The 21,340-nt window shown below is 41.0% G+C and overlaps 1 protein-coding gene across 5 annotated transcripts in view; it reads left to right on the top strand.

The window, feature by feature from the left end:
- Positions 1-21,340, top strand: part of naa50 (N-alpha-acetyltransferase 50, NatE catalytic subunit) — a 42,460-nt gene that overhangs the window by 2,392 nt on the left and 18,728 nt on the right. For 2 of the 5 annotated variants that reach the window (XM_072258867.1, XM_072258870.1), the window contains exon 2: positions 20,764-20,900. In XM_072258867.1, coding sequence (XP_072114968.1) covers positions 20,764-20,900 — 137 coding nt within the window. Of the gene's footprint in view, positions 1-2,924; positions 3,033-20,763; positions 20,901-21,340 lie in introns of all 5 variants that reach the window. The other 3 variants (XM_072258869.1, XM_072258868.1, XM_072258871.1) reach the window with 3 other exon arrangements.

Raw genomic sequence — 21,340 nt, 5'->3', positions numbered from 1 at the left:
TGCATATCTACTGAAATGTAAATGTTGTCGCTTTTGAACAACTTGTGAGCTTGAATAGAAATTATTTCCATGGTAGCTATTTGGATGAGATTCCTGACTGTTTCTATCATCCATGAAACTGTTCAGTAACAAATGGTGTTTACGGGAGAAGTGATGGCAGAGAGAAAAGCTTTGCAGAGTAAATCTACAAAAAAAAATTAATCCATACTCATTTTGGATAAATCGTAATCAGTGATCAGCACTGGAATTTTATTTCTGAACAAATTAAAGCTAAGTAAATTCAGAGTGCTTTTGTTTTTAAGAAAGTCCCACCTTGGCATTGGCCTTTCCAATCTCTGTTATCCAAAATCTGCACTATTCCAGTTCTAGCATGCATAATTTCCTTTGCCCTAACCCCCCTATATTTCAATTACTAAGACCCTAACCTCTGGAATTCCCACTTGAGTCTCTACTTTACATTTTGAAACTCCTTGCAATCTGCATGTTGATTCAAACTGATTCTCATTCGTCATAATGTTTTCTCTGACCTTGCATCAGTTTCTATTTGACTTTGTTTATGTGAAGTGTGTGTCATCTTGTGTTTAGGTAAATTGGATGCTGTCATCCTGAGACGGTGGTTAATTACTTCAGAGGACATATGAAACACATAGGAATGAAGCTCAGACCACTGTTTGTTTAAAATGAAAGAGCACAAAAACTTGATATTGAGGCGAGTTAATGAAAGTGCCGAAGAGAATGGTGTTACGTAAGGCATCGTGTTACCTGGAATGGATATCAATAAAAAGTACTTAAGTAAGGGAGGGTGTGGCATATGGTGATTGCATTTAATACAGCTCCCAGTGTAATTGATCGAGGTGTAATTCTGTACAAAAAGATAATTTAAGAACCATTCCATTCACCACTTCTTGATTTCATTAATAGGGTAAACAAGAATCAGATGATAGGAATGACATGGGTAGCCCAAAATGGATATGGTCTATTATCAAAGGTGTGAAAGCAAGTTCACTGTATAAGAAATGGGCCACCTTGACCAGTTTATTCAGTTGACAGGACCTAGAAATAGAACTGTGGTAATAGCATATCGATATGGGAAATTGCAGAATGTAATCAGACCTCTCGCTGTGAAAGGCTTCAGATGCAAGAAACGTGAGCTATTTGAGGATTAGTCTACTTGAGGCAGCTGTAAACACATTTCAGATCATTTACCCAAGAGTAGCCATATAGGAAACACTAATGAATGGTAGTGACCTAGGGAGTATTATGGAACAGAGGGACACAAGTATGTAAGCTTAAGGATGTTGGACAACTTGGAATGCTGGAAATAGTATTGGTGCATTTAAGGGAAAGCTGAGTAAATACAAGTCGCTGAGAGGGTATGTTGATGGTGTGGCAGGGAACAGAAATGTTGGCAGGTTCGGTTGAAATGCCTGTTCATAAGCTGTAAATGTACTAGATATTTAGAAGGTGAGCATCATTTCTATGGAATGATTGGTGGGTGACTTGTGTAAAAGGCAAGCAAATAATCCAGGGAGGAATTCCAGACACTCTTATTGAATGATAAAACAAATATAGGATGAGACACCAAAACACCATGGCTGCCACTTGACTGTCTTCCTGGGATATTTCTTAGTTTCTCTTCATGTATTTGCCAAGTATTTGTAAACATTTCTTTCTGCTTGCAAAGTTAAATGTAAGTGCAAATTAAACAAAATTGCTTAAGCATGTGGAAGAGAAAGTGATCATGAGGTGAACAGCAAGAATAGGCCATTTATCTTTCCAAGGCAATTCTCTCACACTGTAAGAACATGACTTTATTTCATGGACTACCTTTGCATTGAACGATGACAACGTAGTTTTTTTTCACTGTGAGTCCCTGGCCAGTCACCTTTTATTGCCCATTTCTACCTCCCAATTAAGCTGGTGGTGGGCCTCTGCAGTCCATGTGCTGAAGATACTCACTCGTGCAGCTGAGCAGTGTTTTAACACAACAGTATAAAGCAGTAGCAATGCATTTTCAAGTTGGGATGATGTGTAACTGGAATGGATGGAATTTCCTTGCCCTTCTACCTGATGAAAGTGAATTTGAGAGGTGTTGCTAAAGAGGTCCCAGCATGTTGCAGGTGAACATTTCACATGGTGCAAATTCAATCTTGTAGATGATTGAGGTTTATCGATCTTGGGTGCTTTCATCCATCACCAGGCTTGAGAGGGTCAGTAACTTTAAATTCCTGGGTACCACTATCTTGGAGGACCTGTCCTGAACCCATCATATAAACGTAATTGCAAAGAGAGCACGACAGCACCTCTACTTCCTTAGGAGTCTGCGGAGATTTGGCATGTCATCAAAAATTTGGGCAAACTTCTATAAATGTAGTGGAAAGGGTACTGACTGGCTGCATTATGGCCTGGTATGGGAACACCAATGCCTTTGAGCGGAAAATCCTATAAAACATAGTGGATGTAGCCCAGTGCATCACATCTAAAGCCCTCCCAACTATTGAGCATATCTACAGGAAATACTGTCATAGGAAAGCAGCATCCATCATCAAAGATCCTCACCACCTAGGCCATGCTCTTTTCACGCTGCTGCCATCAGGTAGGAGGTACAGATACTTCAGGACTCGCACGCCTGGTTCAAGAACAGTTACTACCCTCAACCATTAGGCTCTTGAACAAAAGAGGATAACTACACTCATCTATTGAAATGTTCCCACAGCCAATGATCTCACTTTAAGGACTCTGTTTTGTTATTTCATGTTCTTGTTATTTATTGCTATTTATTTATATTTCTTTCATTGATCCTGTTTTACAGCTACTGTTCTATAGATTTGCTGAGTATGCCCACAGAAAAATGAATCTCAGGTTGTATGTGGTGACATGTATGTACTCTAATAAATTTTACTTTGAACTTTGTGGAAAACTAGCTTTTGCAAGAAGCAAGCATGAGGAAATCTGCAGATGCTGGAATTTCAAGCAACACACACAAAAATTGCTGGTGAATGCAGCAGGCCAGGCAGCATCTCTAGGAAGAGGTACAGTTGACGTTTCGGGCCGAGTCCCTTTGTCAGGACTAACTGAAAGAAGAGATAGGTTGAGATTTGAAAGTTGTGGGGGGGAGGGGGAAGCATTGCAAAAAGCGTTCCCTTACTACATTGCAAAATGTCATGATTTCTAAAAAAATACTCTATGTTGAGTCCGCAACTTCCCTGCATGTGTGTTCCTCTGCTCCATCTTAAATATTAACTATTTAACTGTTTTAAATTCCAATACCTACCACGCTGATTTTGCAGTGGTCAGTGTCAGCTCCTTAGGGCCATCATGTTCACACTAACTTCCATCCTTTCTTACATAAGGGGCACAAAACTGCTCATTGGTCATCCTCTGACCAATGCCTTATAAAGCATCAGTGTTACACCCTTGCTTTTATAATTCCAGTCCTTTCAGAATGAATGCTTACATTGCATTGCATTCCTTGCCTCTGACTCAACCTGCAAGTTAACCTTTCGGGAATCCTGCATGAGGACTCACAAGTCCCTTTGCACCTCTGATTTCTGAATTTTCTCTCCATTTGAAAAATGTCCTATGCCTTATTCCTTCTGCCAGGCTACATGACTATATACTTCGCTATTACAGATTCCATCTGCCACTTTTTTTTAACCCATTCTGCTAAACTGTCTAACTGTCCTTCTGCAGATTCCCTGCTTCCTCAAAACTACCTGCTTCTCCAGCTATCTTTGTACCGTCTGCAAACCTGGCCACAAAACCATTAATTCTGTCACCAAAATCATCGATACATAACGTGAAACGAACCAGTCCCAAAACTGACTCCTGTGGAACATCGCTAGTCACTGGAAACCAACCAGAAAAGGTCCCCTTTATTCCCACTGTGTACCTCCTGCCACTTAGCCAACCTGTTCATGTTAGTATCACTCCTGTAATACCATTGTCTGTATCTTGTTTAGCAGCCTCGTGTGGCACCTTGTCAAAGGCCTCCTGAAAATTGAGGTCAACACTATCCACTGACTGCTGTTATTTTTTTCCCCTTAAGGAAAGCATGCTGACTTTGGCCAATCTTATTACGTGTACTCAAGCATCCTAAAACCTCATCCTTGATAATGGACTCCAATCACTGGTCAGGCTAACTGGTGGGTTGCTAGGCAGTGCGGCTCAGTGGGTCAGGAGGACCTGATCCGCGGTGTATCTCTAAATGCATGAAAAATGAGCAATTTCCTGCCTTTTACTTCCATCTCTTCTTAGAGTATACATTATTATTTTATTGTCGCCAAACAATTGGTACTAGAACGTACAATCATCACAGCGATATTTGATTCTGCGCTTCACACTCCCTGGATATATGAATAGAGTAACATTTGCAATTTTTCGGACTTCCAGAATGATTCCAGAATCTAGTGATTCTTGAAAGATCACTACTAATGTCTCCACAATTTCTTCAGCTACCTCTTTCAGAACCCTAGGGATGTAGTCCATCTGATCCAGGTGGCATCTACCTGCAGACTTTTCAGCTTTCCAAGCACCTTCTCCTTAGTAATAGCAACTACACTCACTTCTGCCCCCTGACACACTCACATTTCTGGGTATACTGCTGGTGTCTATCATAGTGAAGACTGACTTAAAGTACTTCTGAGTTTGCCCACTTTTATTTTGTCCTCTATTACTCCCTCTCCAGCGGTTGATAACCGCTCTTGCCTCTTTTACCCTTTATATATCTAAAAAAAACCTCTGGTGTCCTTTTGTATTATTTTATCCTTTGATGCTATCCTTTTATATTTTCTGTTCCCTGACTAATGAAGGCAAATACTCTGTTACTTTCTTTACCACTTTACCCCCCTGTACTGTCACCTTTAGGAATCCTAAAGTTTATATAGTTGTGTCCCTCTGTTCCATAATACTCTCTAGGTCACTACCATTCATTAGTGTTTCCTATCCTTATTAATCATCCCAGGAATAAATTCAAACTTGCATTGTTTTGCCCCTCCTACCAACAGGACAATACCATCCTATAGCCAATGACTATCATCCATATCAACAACATTACTTATTTTTGTGTCATCTGGAATCTAATTATACCATCTATGTGCACGTTCAATTTGTTAATGCATGAAACAAACAGTAAGGATCCCAGCACTGATCCTTGTGATACACTACTAGCCATAGGCTTACGATCACTAAAATAAATTTCCACCATTACCCTTTACTTAGCCAAGTCAATTTTGGATCCAGCTTGTCATCTTGTCCTGCCTACTATCAGCTCTAAACCTTTAGGACCGGTCTTCCATTCAGGATCTTGTCAAAGATCTTACTGAAGCCCATGTAAACATCAATACATTTTGTTACCTTTGGAAACAGTTATTCATATTGGTAGTATAGATTAAACAACCCTCCATGCCAATGGCCTACTCGGGCTTGTAATTGCCTAACTTATACAGCTGTTTTCCTTGAGTAAGGGTACAACATATATTGTTATCACTTCATATGCTACCTCAGCTGTGGTCAGCAAAGTTTTAAATATCTCTGTTAGGACCCCAGCAATTTCATGCTTTATCTCCCATCTTTTCCGTTAATGTATTGTTTGGAGACCAGGCAATATTTTTGGTAAGTCCGCTGCATTCCTCTGAAGAATGGAATATTCTCCCTAATGTATAGTCAGTATTACCACTAATTTTCTGTGTGTTCCTTTTGGAGAGCTGTGATCCTTCTGTATTGTCCACCCGATGTAAAAGTCATCATTTCCATTTGCTTTTCTTTCTGCACCTACCCATGATTTTTTTTTAAAAGATCTATAGAAGTGGAGTAATTTCTCAGGCATATCGCTGCTATTATTTGTGCTACTAAAGTGCTCATTTCTCACCACTTCGGGTTCAGATAATTTTATCTTTGCCTACTTGAAAATCAGTCGATAATCGAGTTCAACTTTTCAATACATTATATTTGTAGATTAATAATTCTGTCTCCACCCTGACATGTTGTGTGATTGGAAGGGTGGGCATTTGGCTTTCTGTCCAACCATCTAAATTGTAACAAATAGTTTGAATACTTGAGTTAACCCGTTAGGTCACATCTTGACAATTTGAACACCTGTCCATTATCTCTTACACTCTGCTGCTAGTTGGTCATTGGCTACTAGTAATCTGCCTTCAGTAATAATGATCCTCATCCTGAGCTGTTAGGAGAAAATGTAGTGAATATCTCTGCTAGTCCATACAATTCAATGCACATTTCTCCTGTCCACTATTTAAGTCAGCACTTAAATATTTTTTCTTAGCATGAGCTAACCATTTTGGATCAAAATAGCATGGATTATAGGGGTAACAGTGATTGTATCTACTGCTGACCCACATTTCTTCATGATTAAATTTGAAGTGTTAGAGCAGAAGATACAGTGCCAACTGATTCTAAGTTTAAACATTCAGCCTTGTGGCACCTTGGTTCATTTAAACCCATGATCTATTTTTATGGTAAGGGTTGTAATGAGCTTTATTGCAATGTTGATTCTTTGCACTTTTAATGTGGAATTTTGTGTACAGTGATGTGAACATTACTGTTCAGAAGTTAAAGTCTGTCCCAAGCCTTATAGGCTCAATAGGCCGGTGCTTATGCCAGTTTCCGTGGCATGAAGTGACTGAGAGTACGAGACTCTTTCTCCACCCCCCCCCCCCCCCCAAGATAGGACGCCAGTCTATCGCGAGGTTAACCCCCAGCATTTTGGCGGTACCCATTTTCAGCTGGGTGGACTGGAGCAATGTGTAGTTAAGTGTCTTGCTCAAGGACACAACACGCTGCCTCGGCTGGGGCTCGAACTCATGACCTTCAGATGGCTAATCCAACACCTTAACCAGTTGGCCACGTGCCACACTAAACATTACTGTAAGTTACAGTAAAAAAATACAAAAGTGACAGTGTTCATGGACCGTTCGGAAATCTGATGGTGGGGTGCAAGAAGCTGTTCCTAAAACATCCGGTGTGGGGCTTCAGGTTCTTGTACCTTCTCCCTGATTGTAGTAATGAGAAGATGGCATGTCCAGGTGGTGAGGGTCCTTAATGACGGATGCTGCTTTCTTGAGGCACCGCCTTTTGAAGATGTCCTCAATGGTGGGGACAATTGTGTCCATGATGGAACAGGCTGAGTTTACAGTTCTCTGCAGCCTCTTTCAATTGTGTGCATTGGAGCCTTCATACCAGATGGTGATGCAGCCAGTCAGAATGCTCTCCACGGTACATCTGTAGAAATTTGTCGGAGTCTTTGGTGACATAGCAAATCTTCTCAAACTCCTAATGAAGTACAGCTGCTGGTATACTTTCTTCATGATTGCATCAATATGTTGGGCCCAGGATAGATCCTCTGAGATGTTGACACCAAGGAATTGAAGCTGCTCACCCTTTCCACTGCTGACCCCTCAACGAGGACTAGTATGTGTTCTCCTGACTTCCCTTTCCTGAAGTCCACAATCAGTTCCTTGACGTTGAGTGCGAAGTTGTTGCGACACTATTCACCAGACAATCTGTCTTCCTCCTGTAAGCCACGTGATTGCCAGCTGAGATTCTGCCAGCAACAGTGGTGTCATCGGCAAATTTATAAATGGCATTTGAGCTGTGTCTGGCCACACAATCATGGGTGTAGAGAGATCAGAGCAGTTGGCTAAACACATTTTTTGAGGTGCCTATGTTGATTGTCAGCAAGGAGGAGAACCTAGTTACAGAGGGAGGTACGGAGACCCATATTTCAGTTATGTATTTAGTATTACAACTCAGAGTAGGTCCTTCTGGCCTTTCAAGCCATGTTGGCTGAGCAACCCTGAATAACCCTGACCTAATCACGGGACAACCTGTAAAGACATGCATTTCATGGGGAGGATGTACAGAGACCGCTTGATGAATGGCACTGGAATTGAACTCTGTACTCCGAAATGAAGCAGGTGGGAAAATCCGGACTGCAGCTGTGAGACATTGAAGATGTCTTTGAACACTCCACCCAGATGGTCAGCGCAGGTTTCCGTGCCCTGCCAAGTACACTGTTGGGGGCTGTCACCTTGCAAGCGTTCACCCTCTTGAAGGTATTCTGATATTGACCTCCTGAGACAGAGATCACAGTTATCAAATGAAGACTGAATGGCCTTGTCTATTACAGTGTCCCTACTCATTCTATGACTATGATGTTTTATAGGGAATATCTAGAAGCAGCATTGTTTTTTAAATGAGCAGTATTTAATTGAGAGGGCAAATCAATTATAGCCGTATGTAAAAACATTACTTAATGAACATTATTAAATTTTCTGCCATACGTTATGTACGTGGATTCTAGTCAATGTAGTCTTTGATTGTATAGTATAATTGCTGTTATGCATATAAAAGTGCTTGGTGGACTTCAAAAATCTGAAGGAGGACTTGACTTGGCATGCTTTAAGGATCGTAAGGATGGCAATTTAAAGGAACTTGCATTGTACACCACGTCACGTGTGGTCTGCTGTAGCCCATCCACTTCAAGGTTCGATGTGTTGTGCTCTTTGGCACACCACTGTTTAATGTGTGGTTATTTGAGTTACTGTCTCCTTCCCATTAGCTTGAACCAGTCTGGCCATTATCTCTGACCTCTCTTATTAACAAGATGTTTTTGCCCACAGAGTTGCTCACTTGATGTTTTTGTTTTTCACATCATTCTCTAGAGACTCTTGTGTGTGAAAATCTTAGATCAGCAGTTTCAGTGATACCACCCCACCTGGCACCAACAATCATTGCACAAAGTCACTTAGATTGCATTTCTTCCCCATTCTGAATCTTGGTCTGAACAACAACTGAACCTCTTGACCATATCTGTTTCTATACATTGAGTTGCTGTCTCATGATTAGCTGGTTAGATATTTGCATTAATGAGCAGATGTACCTAGTAAAGTGTCCACTGAATATCATTTTTTGTAACTGAAATTAAACATTATATGTAGAAGATCCTCCAGTGAGCTTTCTTTTTTTCACATCACCTTTCTACAAATTGTATTCTTTGGTATGTTCATTTAACTGCTCCTTGAGTCCATCAGTTTTCTGTTCTAGTCACTACCCCTGGTAGAAAGTTCCATATTCTCACCTTGAATAGAGGTTTTGTGAGATTTATTAGTGATTCTCTTATATGTACTTTTGTCTTTCTTTTTTGCCCCCCTCATGAAAATTATATCCTTTGTAACTTACTTACATATGTCATCTTTTTGGCTTGTCTGAGCCTGTTCAGTCTTCTCTGACAAGTACAACTCTTTTGTCTGGTGTTGTTTAAGGTTGCATGTGTTAACTCTATGTATTCCTGTACTACGTTCATCTTTTGCTCAAAGTTGAAGTTTGTACAGTGCACAGAACAGCAGATTAAGAATTATTCATGTGACATGTATACCTTTACACTAGATCTTGTATTTGCACTGCTCAGTTATCCTTGTCCCATTGGGGCTCAGTGGATAGTGCTTTCATTTTTAACTTGAAACATTATGATTTCAAGTCCTTCTCAGTCTGCTCGTTCCACAAGAACTCCTAGAGGGGGCAGGGATGAAGCTAAGAGCTGGAAAGTTGATTGGCAAATGGGATATGAGAGGGTCATGGCCTGATGGTATGAACATTGACTTCTCTAACTTCTGTTAATGCTGCACCTCCCCTTCGTACCCCATCCGTTATTTATTTATTTATTATTAATTATTATTTTTTCCTCTCCTTTTTCTCCCTTTGTCCCTCTCACTATACTCACCCATCCTCTGGGCTTCCCCCCTCCCCCTTTTTTTCCTCCCTAGGCCTCCCGTCTGTCCCATGATCCTCTCATTTTTCTTTTGCCAATCAACTTTCCAGCTCCTAGCTCCATCCCTCCCCTTCCTGTCTTCTATCATTTCGGATCTCTCCTCCCCCTCTCACTTTCAAATCTCTTACTAGCTGTTCCTTCATTTAGTCCTGATGAAGGGTCTTGGCCCGAAACATCGACTGTACAGGTGACCCCGCTTTTCGAACGTTCGCTTTACGAAATCTCACTGTTACCAAAGACTTAAATTAGTTACCTGTTTTCGCTAACAGAAGGTGTTTTCACTGTTATGAAAAAAGCAGCGTGCGAAAAAAAGGCAGCTGCTCCTCCCCCGGATTCGGAACTGCATTCTAGCCGGCATTGCTTTAACACATGCCCGTGAGCAGCCGTTTGCAAGATGAGTTCTAAGGTATTGGAAAAGCCTGAAAGAGCTCGTAAGGGTGTCACACTTAGCATAAAACTAGACATAATTAAGCATTTCGATAATGGTGAACGAAGCAAGGACAAAGTGAGCTTGGCTTGTGGAAGTTGATGAATATGATGTTGAAGAGGTTTTGGCATCCCATGACCAAGAACTGATAGATGAAGAGCTGATGCAATTGGAAGAGGAAAGGATAACAATCGAAACCTAATGCAGTAGCGAACGGACGGAAAGTGAAGTCATCCAGGAACTAAACATGAAGCAACAGCGTGAGATTTTCGCTGCAATGATAAAGTACGACTTTAATTTTGAAAGGGTACGTTGGTTTAGGGGATATTTGCAGGAGGGTTTGAGTGCTTACAAAGAACTGTATGATCTAAAAATGTGCAAGGCTAAGCAGTCAAGCAAGCCTTCCACATCAGCCACAGCAGATGACGAACCTCGACCTTTGACATCGAGGCAGGCAGTCATAGAAGAAGATGACCTGCCTGCCCTGATGGAAACAGCGGATGAGATGACTCCCCAGTGTCCCACCACCCCAACACCCGGGCCACGGACAGATATCGACCCGCGAAGAATGCAGTGGTGGCCGGAACGTAAATGTTGGCCCAGATCAGAGGCGACGCAATCGCCTCTGATTTGGGCCGACATTTACGTGCTGAGCAGCACCTAATTAATTAGCTCATTTATTTCGTCTTTTTTCTTAAAGATGTGCTGGGTGTGTCCCGGCTGCTGCTGTACCCCTGCATGCTTCGCAGATCGGTATCGGTCGGCGGCCTGGAGGGTGGGGGCCACTGCACCGCCCCAACCTCCGACGAATCAGCCTAACACACCATCATCAGTGTGATTGGCGCTGACTTCCCGATTCCGGTAAATGATACTACACTGTACATACATTATTTCTACTTTATATTGGCTGTGTATTTTTACGTGTTATTTGGTATGATTTGGCAGCTTCATAGCTTAAAGGTTACTGGAGAGGGCTTGCGCCGTGTTTTTGCCAACAGCGCTTGTGCTGTGTTTCTGCCGAGAGCGCTTGCGTGAGATTTTCGCTATGGAGAACAGTGTGGCAATGATTGTGGAGAAGTATTTCTACTTTATATAGACTGTGTATTCACCATATCATTCCTGCTTTTACTAAATGTTACTGTTATTTTAGGTTTTATGTGTTATTAGGCATGATTTAGTAGGTTATTTTTGGGTCTGCGAACGCTCGCAAAATTTTCCCATATAAATTAATGGTAATTGCTTCTTTGCTTTACAACATTCCCGCTCACTAACCGTTTTATAGGAACGCTCTACCTTCGGATGGCGGGGGAAACCTGTATCTCTTCCTATAGATGCTGCCTGGCCTGCTGCGTTCACCAGCAATTTTTATGTGTGTTCCTGAATTGCTGAGTTTGTGGCTTCAGGCTTTTGTATCTCCTATCTGATAGCAACAGTGAGAAAAGGGCATACCCTGGGTGCTGGAGGTCTTTAATAATGGATGCTGCCTTTCTGCAACACTGCTCCCTAAAGGTGTCCTGGGTACTTTGTAGGTTAGTACCCAAGATGGAGTTGACTAGGTTTACATCCTTCTGCAGCTTCTTTTGGTCCTGTGCAGTAGCCCCTCTGTACCAGTGATGCAGCCTGTCAGAATGCTCTCCATGGTACAACTGTAGAAGTTTTAGAGTGTTATTTGTTGACATGCTAAATTGCTTCAAACTCCTAATGAAGTATAGCTGCTGTCTTGCCTTCTTTATGACTACATCAATATGTTGGGACCAGGTTAGATCCTCAGAGATCTTGACACCCAGGAACTTGAAGCTGCTCGTTCTCTCCACTTCTGATCCCTCTATGAGGATTGGTATGTGTTACTTCATTTTACCCTTCCTGAAGTCCACAATCAGCTCTTTCGTCTTACTGACATTGAGTGCCAGGTCGTTGCTGTGGCACCATTCCACTAGTTGGCATATCTCTCTCCTGTATGCCTTGTCATCACCACCTGAAATTCTACCAACAATAGTTGTATTGTCAGCAAATTTGTAGATGGTATTTGAGCTATGCCAAGCCACATGGTCATGTGTATACAGAGAGTAGAGCAGTGTGCTAAGCACACAGACTGTGGTCTTCCGGTTAGGAAGTCAAGGATCCAGTTACAGAGGGAGGTACAAAGGCCCATGTTTTGCAACTTCTCAATCAGGATTGTGGGAATGATGGTATTAAATGCTGAGCTATAGTCAATGAACAGCATCCTGACGTAGGTGTTTGCGTTGTCTAGGTGGTGTAAAGCCGTGTGAAGAGAAATGGAGATTGTGTCTGCTGTTGACCTATTATGACGATAGGCAAATTGTGATGGATCCAGGTCCTTGCTGAGGCAGGAGTTCAGTCTAGTCATAACTAACCTTTCAAAGCATTTCATCACTGTTGCTGTGAGTGCTACTGGGCAATAGTCATTAAGGCAGCCCACATTATTCTTCTTTGGCACTGGTATAATTGTTGCCTTTTTGAAGCAAGTGGGAACTTCTACCTGTAGCAGTGAGAGGTTGAGATGACCTTGAATACTCCCGCTAGTTGGTTCGCACAGGTTTTCAGAGCCTTACCAGGTACTCCATCGGAACCTTCTGCAGTTGTATTTGATTACGAGATAAGTATAGGCACAAAATGTTGAACTATTACCTTGTGATCTTAATACTCACTTCAGAGAGTTCCATTACTAACACAGTGCTGCTGAAGGTGCCCAAGTTCTGGACTTATAACCTTAAAGTGGAACTTGAGACTAACTTCTGAGTCAGACCTGTATTGTCCTAGACCATGACTGGCACTTTGCCTTGATGACCATTATGCACTTACCCCATTCATTTTGGTTCCCTTAGTTTACCCTCCATTTGAGGTTGGGGGGGGGGCGAGAATCAGCTTTTAAGCATTCTGATTAAGTCCCCACTTGCAGATTTGTAACCTTTTCCACTGATGGGATCGAAAGCATGGTTTAGAGCAAGTCTTCATGTTCAATATTTTTATATTTAACAAAAACATGTCTCCTAATCATATGTAAATCCTGTACTGAACAATGCAGATACCTGGGAGGTACATATGGGTCTGTGATATTGCTAGTTTAATTGCTTTTAAGTTTATGTTTGATACAGAAGGATTCAGGCAACAGGGAAGGTGATTCTGATGTTTCCCAACTCCAGAATTTTGAGAAAATGACTTGCTCAAGATACCTGTGCCTTGAGCATTTAGTGTAGTCTAACCATTGTTCTGTATATAGAATTTGAATGATTGAAGACTAAACTGTAAGCAGTTACTTTGAAGTCCTTAATACATGGAAATACTTTGTATTTCATTTTTCTGTGTTTGAAAGCAAAGGAGGGAAAACCTATTCCTGTCAGCGGTACATATTGAAATCCCATATCATGATTCTATTTTAATGTTAACACCTGTTCAGCCTTTCTAAATGTAGTCCTTTACAGATGTCACTGCAAACTCAGCATGTAATACGTAAATACTAATAGTAGTTTTATTAGCAAAATGCCCGAACAATCTCAACAGCTTGTAGTTTCTATATGTTGTTTGTATGTATTATATCCAGCAATGACGAGCTAAAGCTTGGAGAAATTTTCACAAATGTCAATATAGAGCTTGTAGACAAAATGGAAAATGGGAGAATCATTGGTCAAAACACGTTTTTCCTCAAATGTATTCAAAATAAACCAATACAAATTACCTTTATTTTCAAATGTTGGCCATCATCAATCTATGTGTTGAATGTTTTCTAGTGTGAGTCATTAAATTTATGGAATTGATGTACTGTGGTGTTACTGAAGTTTGGTTTAAATGATTTCAAACCTCATGGCACTTTGAGAATCTGCATCAGTTTTAGTGCGAAAATGAAAAGTTGCTCTCAGTAAAATTGACCAGAAATCTGCAAAGCACCAACTCGTGTGCTTTAAGGAAGGAAGCTTGCTGTTTACAACAGCTTTGTAGCTAGGTGACTGTAGTTCCCATCAATGTTGTCAACATCTCTGAAGATCTATCCTGGGCCCAGCATATTGATGCAGTAAATGAAGAAGGCATGCCAGTGGCTGTATACCATTAGGAGTTTGAGCATATTAACAAAGATTTAATCAGACATACTGTGGAGAGCATTCTGACTGGTTATCTCACTGTCTCGTATGGAGACGCCAATGCACAGGATCAGAAAAAGCTGCAGAGTTTTTAACTCAACCAGCTTCATCATGGGCAATAGCTTCCCCATGATCGAGGATATCCAGAATAGGCGATGCCTCAAGAAGACGGCATCCATCATGAAGGTCTCTCACTATTCACAACATGCCATCTTCTCAATGCTACCATCAGGGAGGAGGTACAGAAACCTGACACATTCAACATCTTCGGATCAGCTTCTCTTCTGCCATCAGTCCATGAACACTACCTCACTTCTTACTCTTTTTGCAGTACTTATTTTTAGTATTTGTAAATTAGTATGATTTTTATGTATTACACCACACTGCTGCTATAAAATTACAAATTTCACAACATATACCAATGATACTAAACCCGATTCTAGTTAACTCTTAATTACCTTTTGAAGTGGAATTTAAGCACCCTAGTCAAGAATTAATATATATAAAACACACCTTGGAAGTAGGAACTGACAACAATTTAAATAAGAGTTTGCATCTAATGCCTAAGCATTCAGACTGCATTGCAGGCCATATATGCCGCCATATACTGTATATGCTGTCAAAGCTAAGCCAACATCAGTCCTGTTTATTAGGGTTGTTGTCCTCCACCTGCTACTTGAATTGACAGTGTTCAGTTCTCTTTCACAAATAGGTTATCTGTGATGCAGTCAGGTGCATCCCTTGAGCTTGTGTCTTCTGCTTTCTCCCATTTTGCTAGGTTTGTATCATGGAATTTTTCTTCCTTCACCATCCCATTAAAGCTGGATCTTTGTAGATTCTGGCTCACTTAAGTTTTGAATATGTTTTTCTCTGACCATCTTATTCCACTTTCCTCTTTTGTCTGGTAGTGCTGTTATGACAATATGGTTACCATGTATTCTAGAGGTTTTGAATGAGTCCTTTCTTGCAGGTGTTGTGCCATTTAGATTCCTCTACTACCTTCCTCCATTCCCTTGATGTATGTTTCTCCTTTGTCTATTTTTTTGCCATTTAAAATGTCCATTGAATCATCTCATCCTCTTCACAGTGTCCTTAATTGAGTGTTCTTCATGGACCATGTGTCTCCTCTATACTGGTGCTGAAAGTATATGTATCTTGATGGCATGGTTTGTACTTGAGTTTGAAAGCACAGAGGTGCAGAGAAAGTACAGTTATACAGTACAAGTGCATTAACGGCAATGAATGAATGCTGGAATTCAAAGTAAATAACGTATATCAGCATATACAACCCTGCGATTCACTTTCTTGTGGGCATACTCAGAATCCAATAACCATAATAGAATCAATGAAAGACTGTACCAACAAATGGACAGCCAGTGTGCAAAAACTAAAAAGAAATAAGAATAAATAAACAATAACTATTGGGAACATGAGATGGAGTCCTTTAAAGTGAGTCCAAAGGTTGTGGGAGCATTTCAGTGACGGGGCAAGTGAAGTTATCCCCTTTGGTTCAAGACCCTAATGGTTGAGGAGTAATAACTATTCTTGAACCTGATGGTGTAAGTCCTGAGACTCCCTGATGGCAGCAGTGAGAAGAGCCTGGGTGTTGGGGGTCCCTGATGACTGCTGCTCTATACTCCTTGAAGTCCTGTCTTGGCCCAAATTCATCCAACATGTTTCCTACCCTGAGCAGTATATCCATTATGTTCCTTTTACAATTATCAAGTAAAGACTGCAATATTCTACTCTTGGAATTGACAAGCACAGGTTTCCCCCGCTATCTGAAGGTAGAGCATTCCTATGAAACGGTTCATAAGCCGGAATGTCGTAAAGTGAATAAGCAGTAACCATTTATTAATATGGGAAAAGTTTTTGAGTGTTCCGAGACCCAAAAAATAACCTACAAAATCATGCCAAATAACACATGAAACCTAAAATAACAGTAACATATAGTAAAATCAGGAATGATATGATAAATACACAGCCTATATAAAGTAGAAATACTTTTCTGCAGCACTGTCTAGTGCAGCGAAAATCTCACGGAAGCGCACTTGGCAGAAACACTCTCTCCAGTAACCTTTAAACTATGAAGCTGCCAAATCGTACCAAGTAACACGTAAAAATACACAGCCTATATAAAGTAGAAATAATGTATGTACGGTGTAGTTTCACTTACCAGAATCAGGAAGACTCCAATAAATTGCAGTTTCATCACAGTTAAATACTTGCTTATATGAATAACCACCTGACGCAATCGGCAATCGCCTCTGATCTGGGCCAACATTTACTTGCCGGGTGGCACCTAATTAATTAGCTAGTTTATTTCCGCTTTTTTCTTAAGGATGTGCTGGGTGCGTTCCGACTACTGCTGCACCACTGCATTCTTTGCGGCAATGTATCGGTCCGCGGCCCGGAGGTTGGGGGCCACTACTTAAACTATGAAGATGCCCTCGCCTCAGAAACCGATCAAACCACCCATGACTACCTTTAAATTCCACTTTCATCACCATTCTCCAGTGCTTTCTGTTTCAGCTTATTAAAAAGACTGACTGATTTCTCCTGAAGAATAAGAAAAATTAGCGGAGCACCCTGTACACCCATCAATCCACTCAAGTGATAGACTTTCCATTTTATCCATTATTGGATGCCGACTAAGAGTAACATCGGCAGCTTTCAAGATTCTTTCTCTCTGCGTATAAATAATGCGAATGGTGGATGCAGGCAAGTTCAACACGCGGACAATGTCCTTACTTCGTTCACCATGATCGAAACGTTTAATTATGTCTAGTTTTACGCTAAGTGTAACACCCTTACAAGCTCTTTTAGGCTTTTCTGATACCTTAGAACTCATCTTGCCAACGGATGCACAAAATAAATCGAGATAAAGCACGTGTTTATAGCAGTGCCGGCTAGAATGCAGTTCCGGGGGAGGAGCTTGGCTGTTCGGGCGCGTGTGCTGCCTTTTTTCTTAACAGTGAAAACACCTGTTGGCGAAAACAGGTAACTAATGTAGGTCTTTCGTAACAGCGAGGTGTTGTAAAGTGAACGTTTGGGAAATGGCCACCTGTATATGAATTAGATGGCATAGATGAAATTAGTCTGAGCTTTAACCTTCGCAATGCCTTGCTTGGTTATTTCATATTTGTATTAGTTCATATAATTGTTCTTCAGTGAAGAGATGGATTATTAAAGGTTGCATAGGTATGGTTGAAAGTGGGGTAATCTGTCCCAAAAAAATAAATACCCCCATATTGGAGTTGGGAAGCTGTCGGCATGTCATCAATATCAATATAGTTGGGATTCTGCAAGCATTTTGAAGCAGTAAATGGAATCATTTTTAGCGGGTAGTGATACTGGGCATGAACATAGTTTGTTTTTGTCCAAATTTGGAGCATGTACAAGTTATTTCAGTTATTAGTATTATTGAACAACATGGGTGGTGCCTGGGGTGGGATGTACAGTCAATTGCATGACAAGTAAAAGTGGGAAATGCTGGAATACCTATCAGATCAAATGGTATCTATGGAGATGAGCTATTAACATCCCCAGTTGATCAGCATGTGCTGATGAAAGGTTATTGACTGTTTCTCTCTCCACAGGTGCTGCCTTATCTGAGTTTTTGCAGCATTTTCTGTTTTCATTCAGATATCCAACATGTGATATTTTACACTTGCAAATGAAAATCAGACTGCCCAGAAATGTGTGTGTTAAATGAATAGAGGAAATAAACTACAGAAACCTCTCCCAATAAAAGCAGGATGATTTATTCAAAGATGACAGGTGGTGAAGAATAATTACATTAAAATTATTTGAATTAAAGTGACCTTGGTTGCTTGAGAGTTGGGCAGCTTGATTGATTCTGGTTCTAGACCATAAGCAACCAATATGACTGATAACGCTGTCCTCGCCACTCTGGCTAGCTGCAGCAGTGCCACCACTGTGCAGTATTAAAAGAGTCCATTAATTAAGATAGAAACTTCATTAGAAACAACCTGTGAATCGAAGAAGCAGATACTTCTAAACATTGTTACTTTTATATTGATGTATTATCATTGATCCTTGATGCTTTAGGAAGGGTATGAAGGTTCTGGTGGGTACAGATTTACTGGAAAGGGTGTGAATTATAATGATGTGAGGAATCTTACCTGGTGGATTGAGGAAGCTGGGCAAGTACTCCATAAGAGTAAAAAAAAATGGCTAAGGACAGTGAAGGAAATTCATGTGAAATTTTCACTGCATGATGAGGCCAGTGAACCTGGTCTCTGCCAATTAAAAGAGCTATCTAACCTAATCCTACCTCCCAGCACTGAACATGCTGCTGTACTTGGTTCCAAGTACTATTAAGTTTTGAGAGAGTTTTGTTAATGTCCTTCGGCTCAAAGCTCTTCCTTATTTCCCTTCAATACCCTCTACCAATGACTTTAAATCTATGCCCAACTTCTATTTAAACTCCTTTAGAATGCGCTATGGTAGCATACCTGTTAGAGCAACTATTACAGCAGGGGATGTCAGAGTTTGGAGTTCAATCCCAGGGTCCTCTGTCAGGAGTTTGTACGTCCTCCCTGTGGGTTTTTGTCAGGTGCTCTTTTTTCCCTCCCACAGTCCAGGGACAGACTGAGGAGGAGGTTAATTGGTCATTGTAAATTGTCTGGTGATCAGGCCAGGGTTAAATTAGGCCACTGGGCAGCACAGTTCAAAGGGCTTGGAAGGTCATATTCTACACCATATCTTGAAATAAATAAATAAAATTTAAAAAAAACCTGAAAAATAGGTCCTCCTAATTGCTTCATCCAATTTCCTCATATTCCTGTACTATTATTTAATTATGTACGATACAGTGCAGAACAGGCTCTTCCGGCCCAGTGAGCCATGCTGCCTAGCAATCCACCTGTTTTTTTTAGATTATGAGAACACTCAGTCCTCTTTTATTGTCATTTAGAAATGCATACATGCATTAGGAAATGATACAATGTTTCTCCGGAGTGATATCACAGAAAACAGGACAAACCAAAGACTAACACTGACAGAACCACATAGTTATAACATGTAGTTACAGCAGTGCAAAGCAATACCATAATTTGATGAAGAACAGACCATGGGCACGGTAAATAAAGTCTCAAAAGTCCCCGAGTCGATCGACTCCCGAGTCCCCAATAGCAGGCAGCAAAAGGGAGAAACTCCCTGCTATAAACCTCCAGGCACTGTCAACTTGCCGATGCCTTAGAAGCAGCCAACCACAGCCGACACTGAGTCCATCCGTCCGAAAACTTCGAGCTTCTGACCAGCCTCTCCAATACAGCCTCCTGAGCGCCATCCTCTGCCGAGCGCCTTCGACCTCGCCCCGGCCACTGAAACACGAAAAGCCAAGGATTTCGGGGCCTTCTGCTCCGGAGATTCCGGTTACCACACAGTAGCAGCGGCAGCGAAGCGGGCATTTCAGAAGTTTTCCAGATGTTCCTCCGTACTCTCACGTCCGTCTCCACCAAATCAGAATTGTGCACGTCCCCTACTTGACAGATAAGACATCACCAGCCTTGTCACAGGACAACTTACAATGTCCATTTCACTTACTAACTGGTGTGTCATTGGACTGTGGGAAGAAGCCAGAGCACCCAGCCAGAGCAATACCCTGCAGTTACGAGGAGAATGTACAGACAATGCTAGAATTGAATTTTGAGCTCCGGTGCCCCTGGGCTGTAACAGCATACTTTAGGAAGGGCATGAAGGTTCTGATGGTACAGATTTACTGGAAGAGGTGTGAATTATAATGATGTAATAAATCTTACCTGGTGGATTGAAGAAGCTGGGCATGTTCTCTATAAGAGTAAAAAAAAATGACTAAGGACCTATTTTTCAGTTTTTAAATTTTTTTAATTTAAATGTTATATTTTTCCAATTCAAGCTGACTTTATAAACCTGAAAGAAGACACTGGCATTGTGGAAAGTAATTTTTTTAAATTAAGAAGTATACTTTATTCAAAAATAAAATTATGTACAATAAACCATTCAAGTCTCTCAATCCTTTCCGTACGTTTCCCTTATGGTCTCTAGATATCCATACTTTGGCCACCCAGGTGGCAAACCGTTGGTTCACCTTCCCACACCACTGTTGAGGGGTATACTCCCCGCCACCGAACCCCTGAAACAACCAAGTAGCGATGGGTCAAAACCTGAATAATTCTGAGCCCCAAACAATTGACTGAGTAAATGAGGAAACACTTCTCAGTGGCAGGAGGTGTGGTAACTATAGTAACTAGAGGGCAGTTTTAAGGTAACTGGCAGTTAACCAAATGATACACAGCAGCACCTTTTCAATATAGGTTGGAGTGGGAGTAACTGGCACGACCTTGCAGATCTGCATGGCCGAACGGCCTCCTTCCGTGCTGTGCTTAATGTTTGATCTCTATAGCACTCTAAGTGCAGTTAAATATAATGTCTTTGTTTTGTTTCAGTAGCCGGATTGAGCTTGGAGATGTTACTCCACACAACATCAAACAGCTGAAACGGTTAAACCAAGTAATCTTCCCTGTAAGTTACAATGACAAATTCTACAAGGATGTACTGGAGGTTGGCGAACTTGCGAAATTAGGTACTTTTTTTTTTGCTTCTACTTTTGTTAATCATGTTTAAATGCCTTGTAGACAATTTGCTAATATTTTGCATGGGAATATTTTGATAGCATTATATTTTCTGCTGCTACTATGTTCAGTTGAGTAACTGATTGATCAATTATCCATTTATCCATATACACAGATAAATTATTCACCTCATAAGATATTATTTTGCAGAATTGGGGAACAAGAGGCAGAGTTCCCTAGGTTTCAGTAATATTTTGGAGAGATCCACAGTATAGAAAAACTTAACATCAGAGTGATGGTTAACAATTCTGTCTCAGGAATGAGGGGGTGGGGAAGAAGACAGTGGTGGGCTATGCTAAACTGAATTCTTGAAGGTAAAGCAATGCAGGACAATTTGGGGAGTGTCTGCTTGTGTTCAAAAACCCCTCCAGAAAATCTTTGTTTTGGAATC

This window comes from Mobula birostris, chromosome 5 (assembly GCF_030028105.1).
Source record: "Mobula birostris isolate sMobBir1 chromosome 5, sMobBir1.hap1, whole genome shotgun sequence".
NCBI lineage: Eukaryota > Metazoa > Chordata > Chondrichthyes > Myliobatiformes > Myliobatidae > Mobula > Mobula birostris.
The sequence above is the reverse complement of the archived record's forward strand: the minus strand, read 5'-3'. Positions and strand labels throughout refer to the sequence as shown.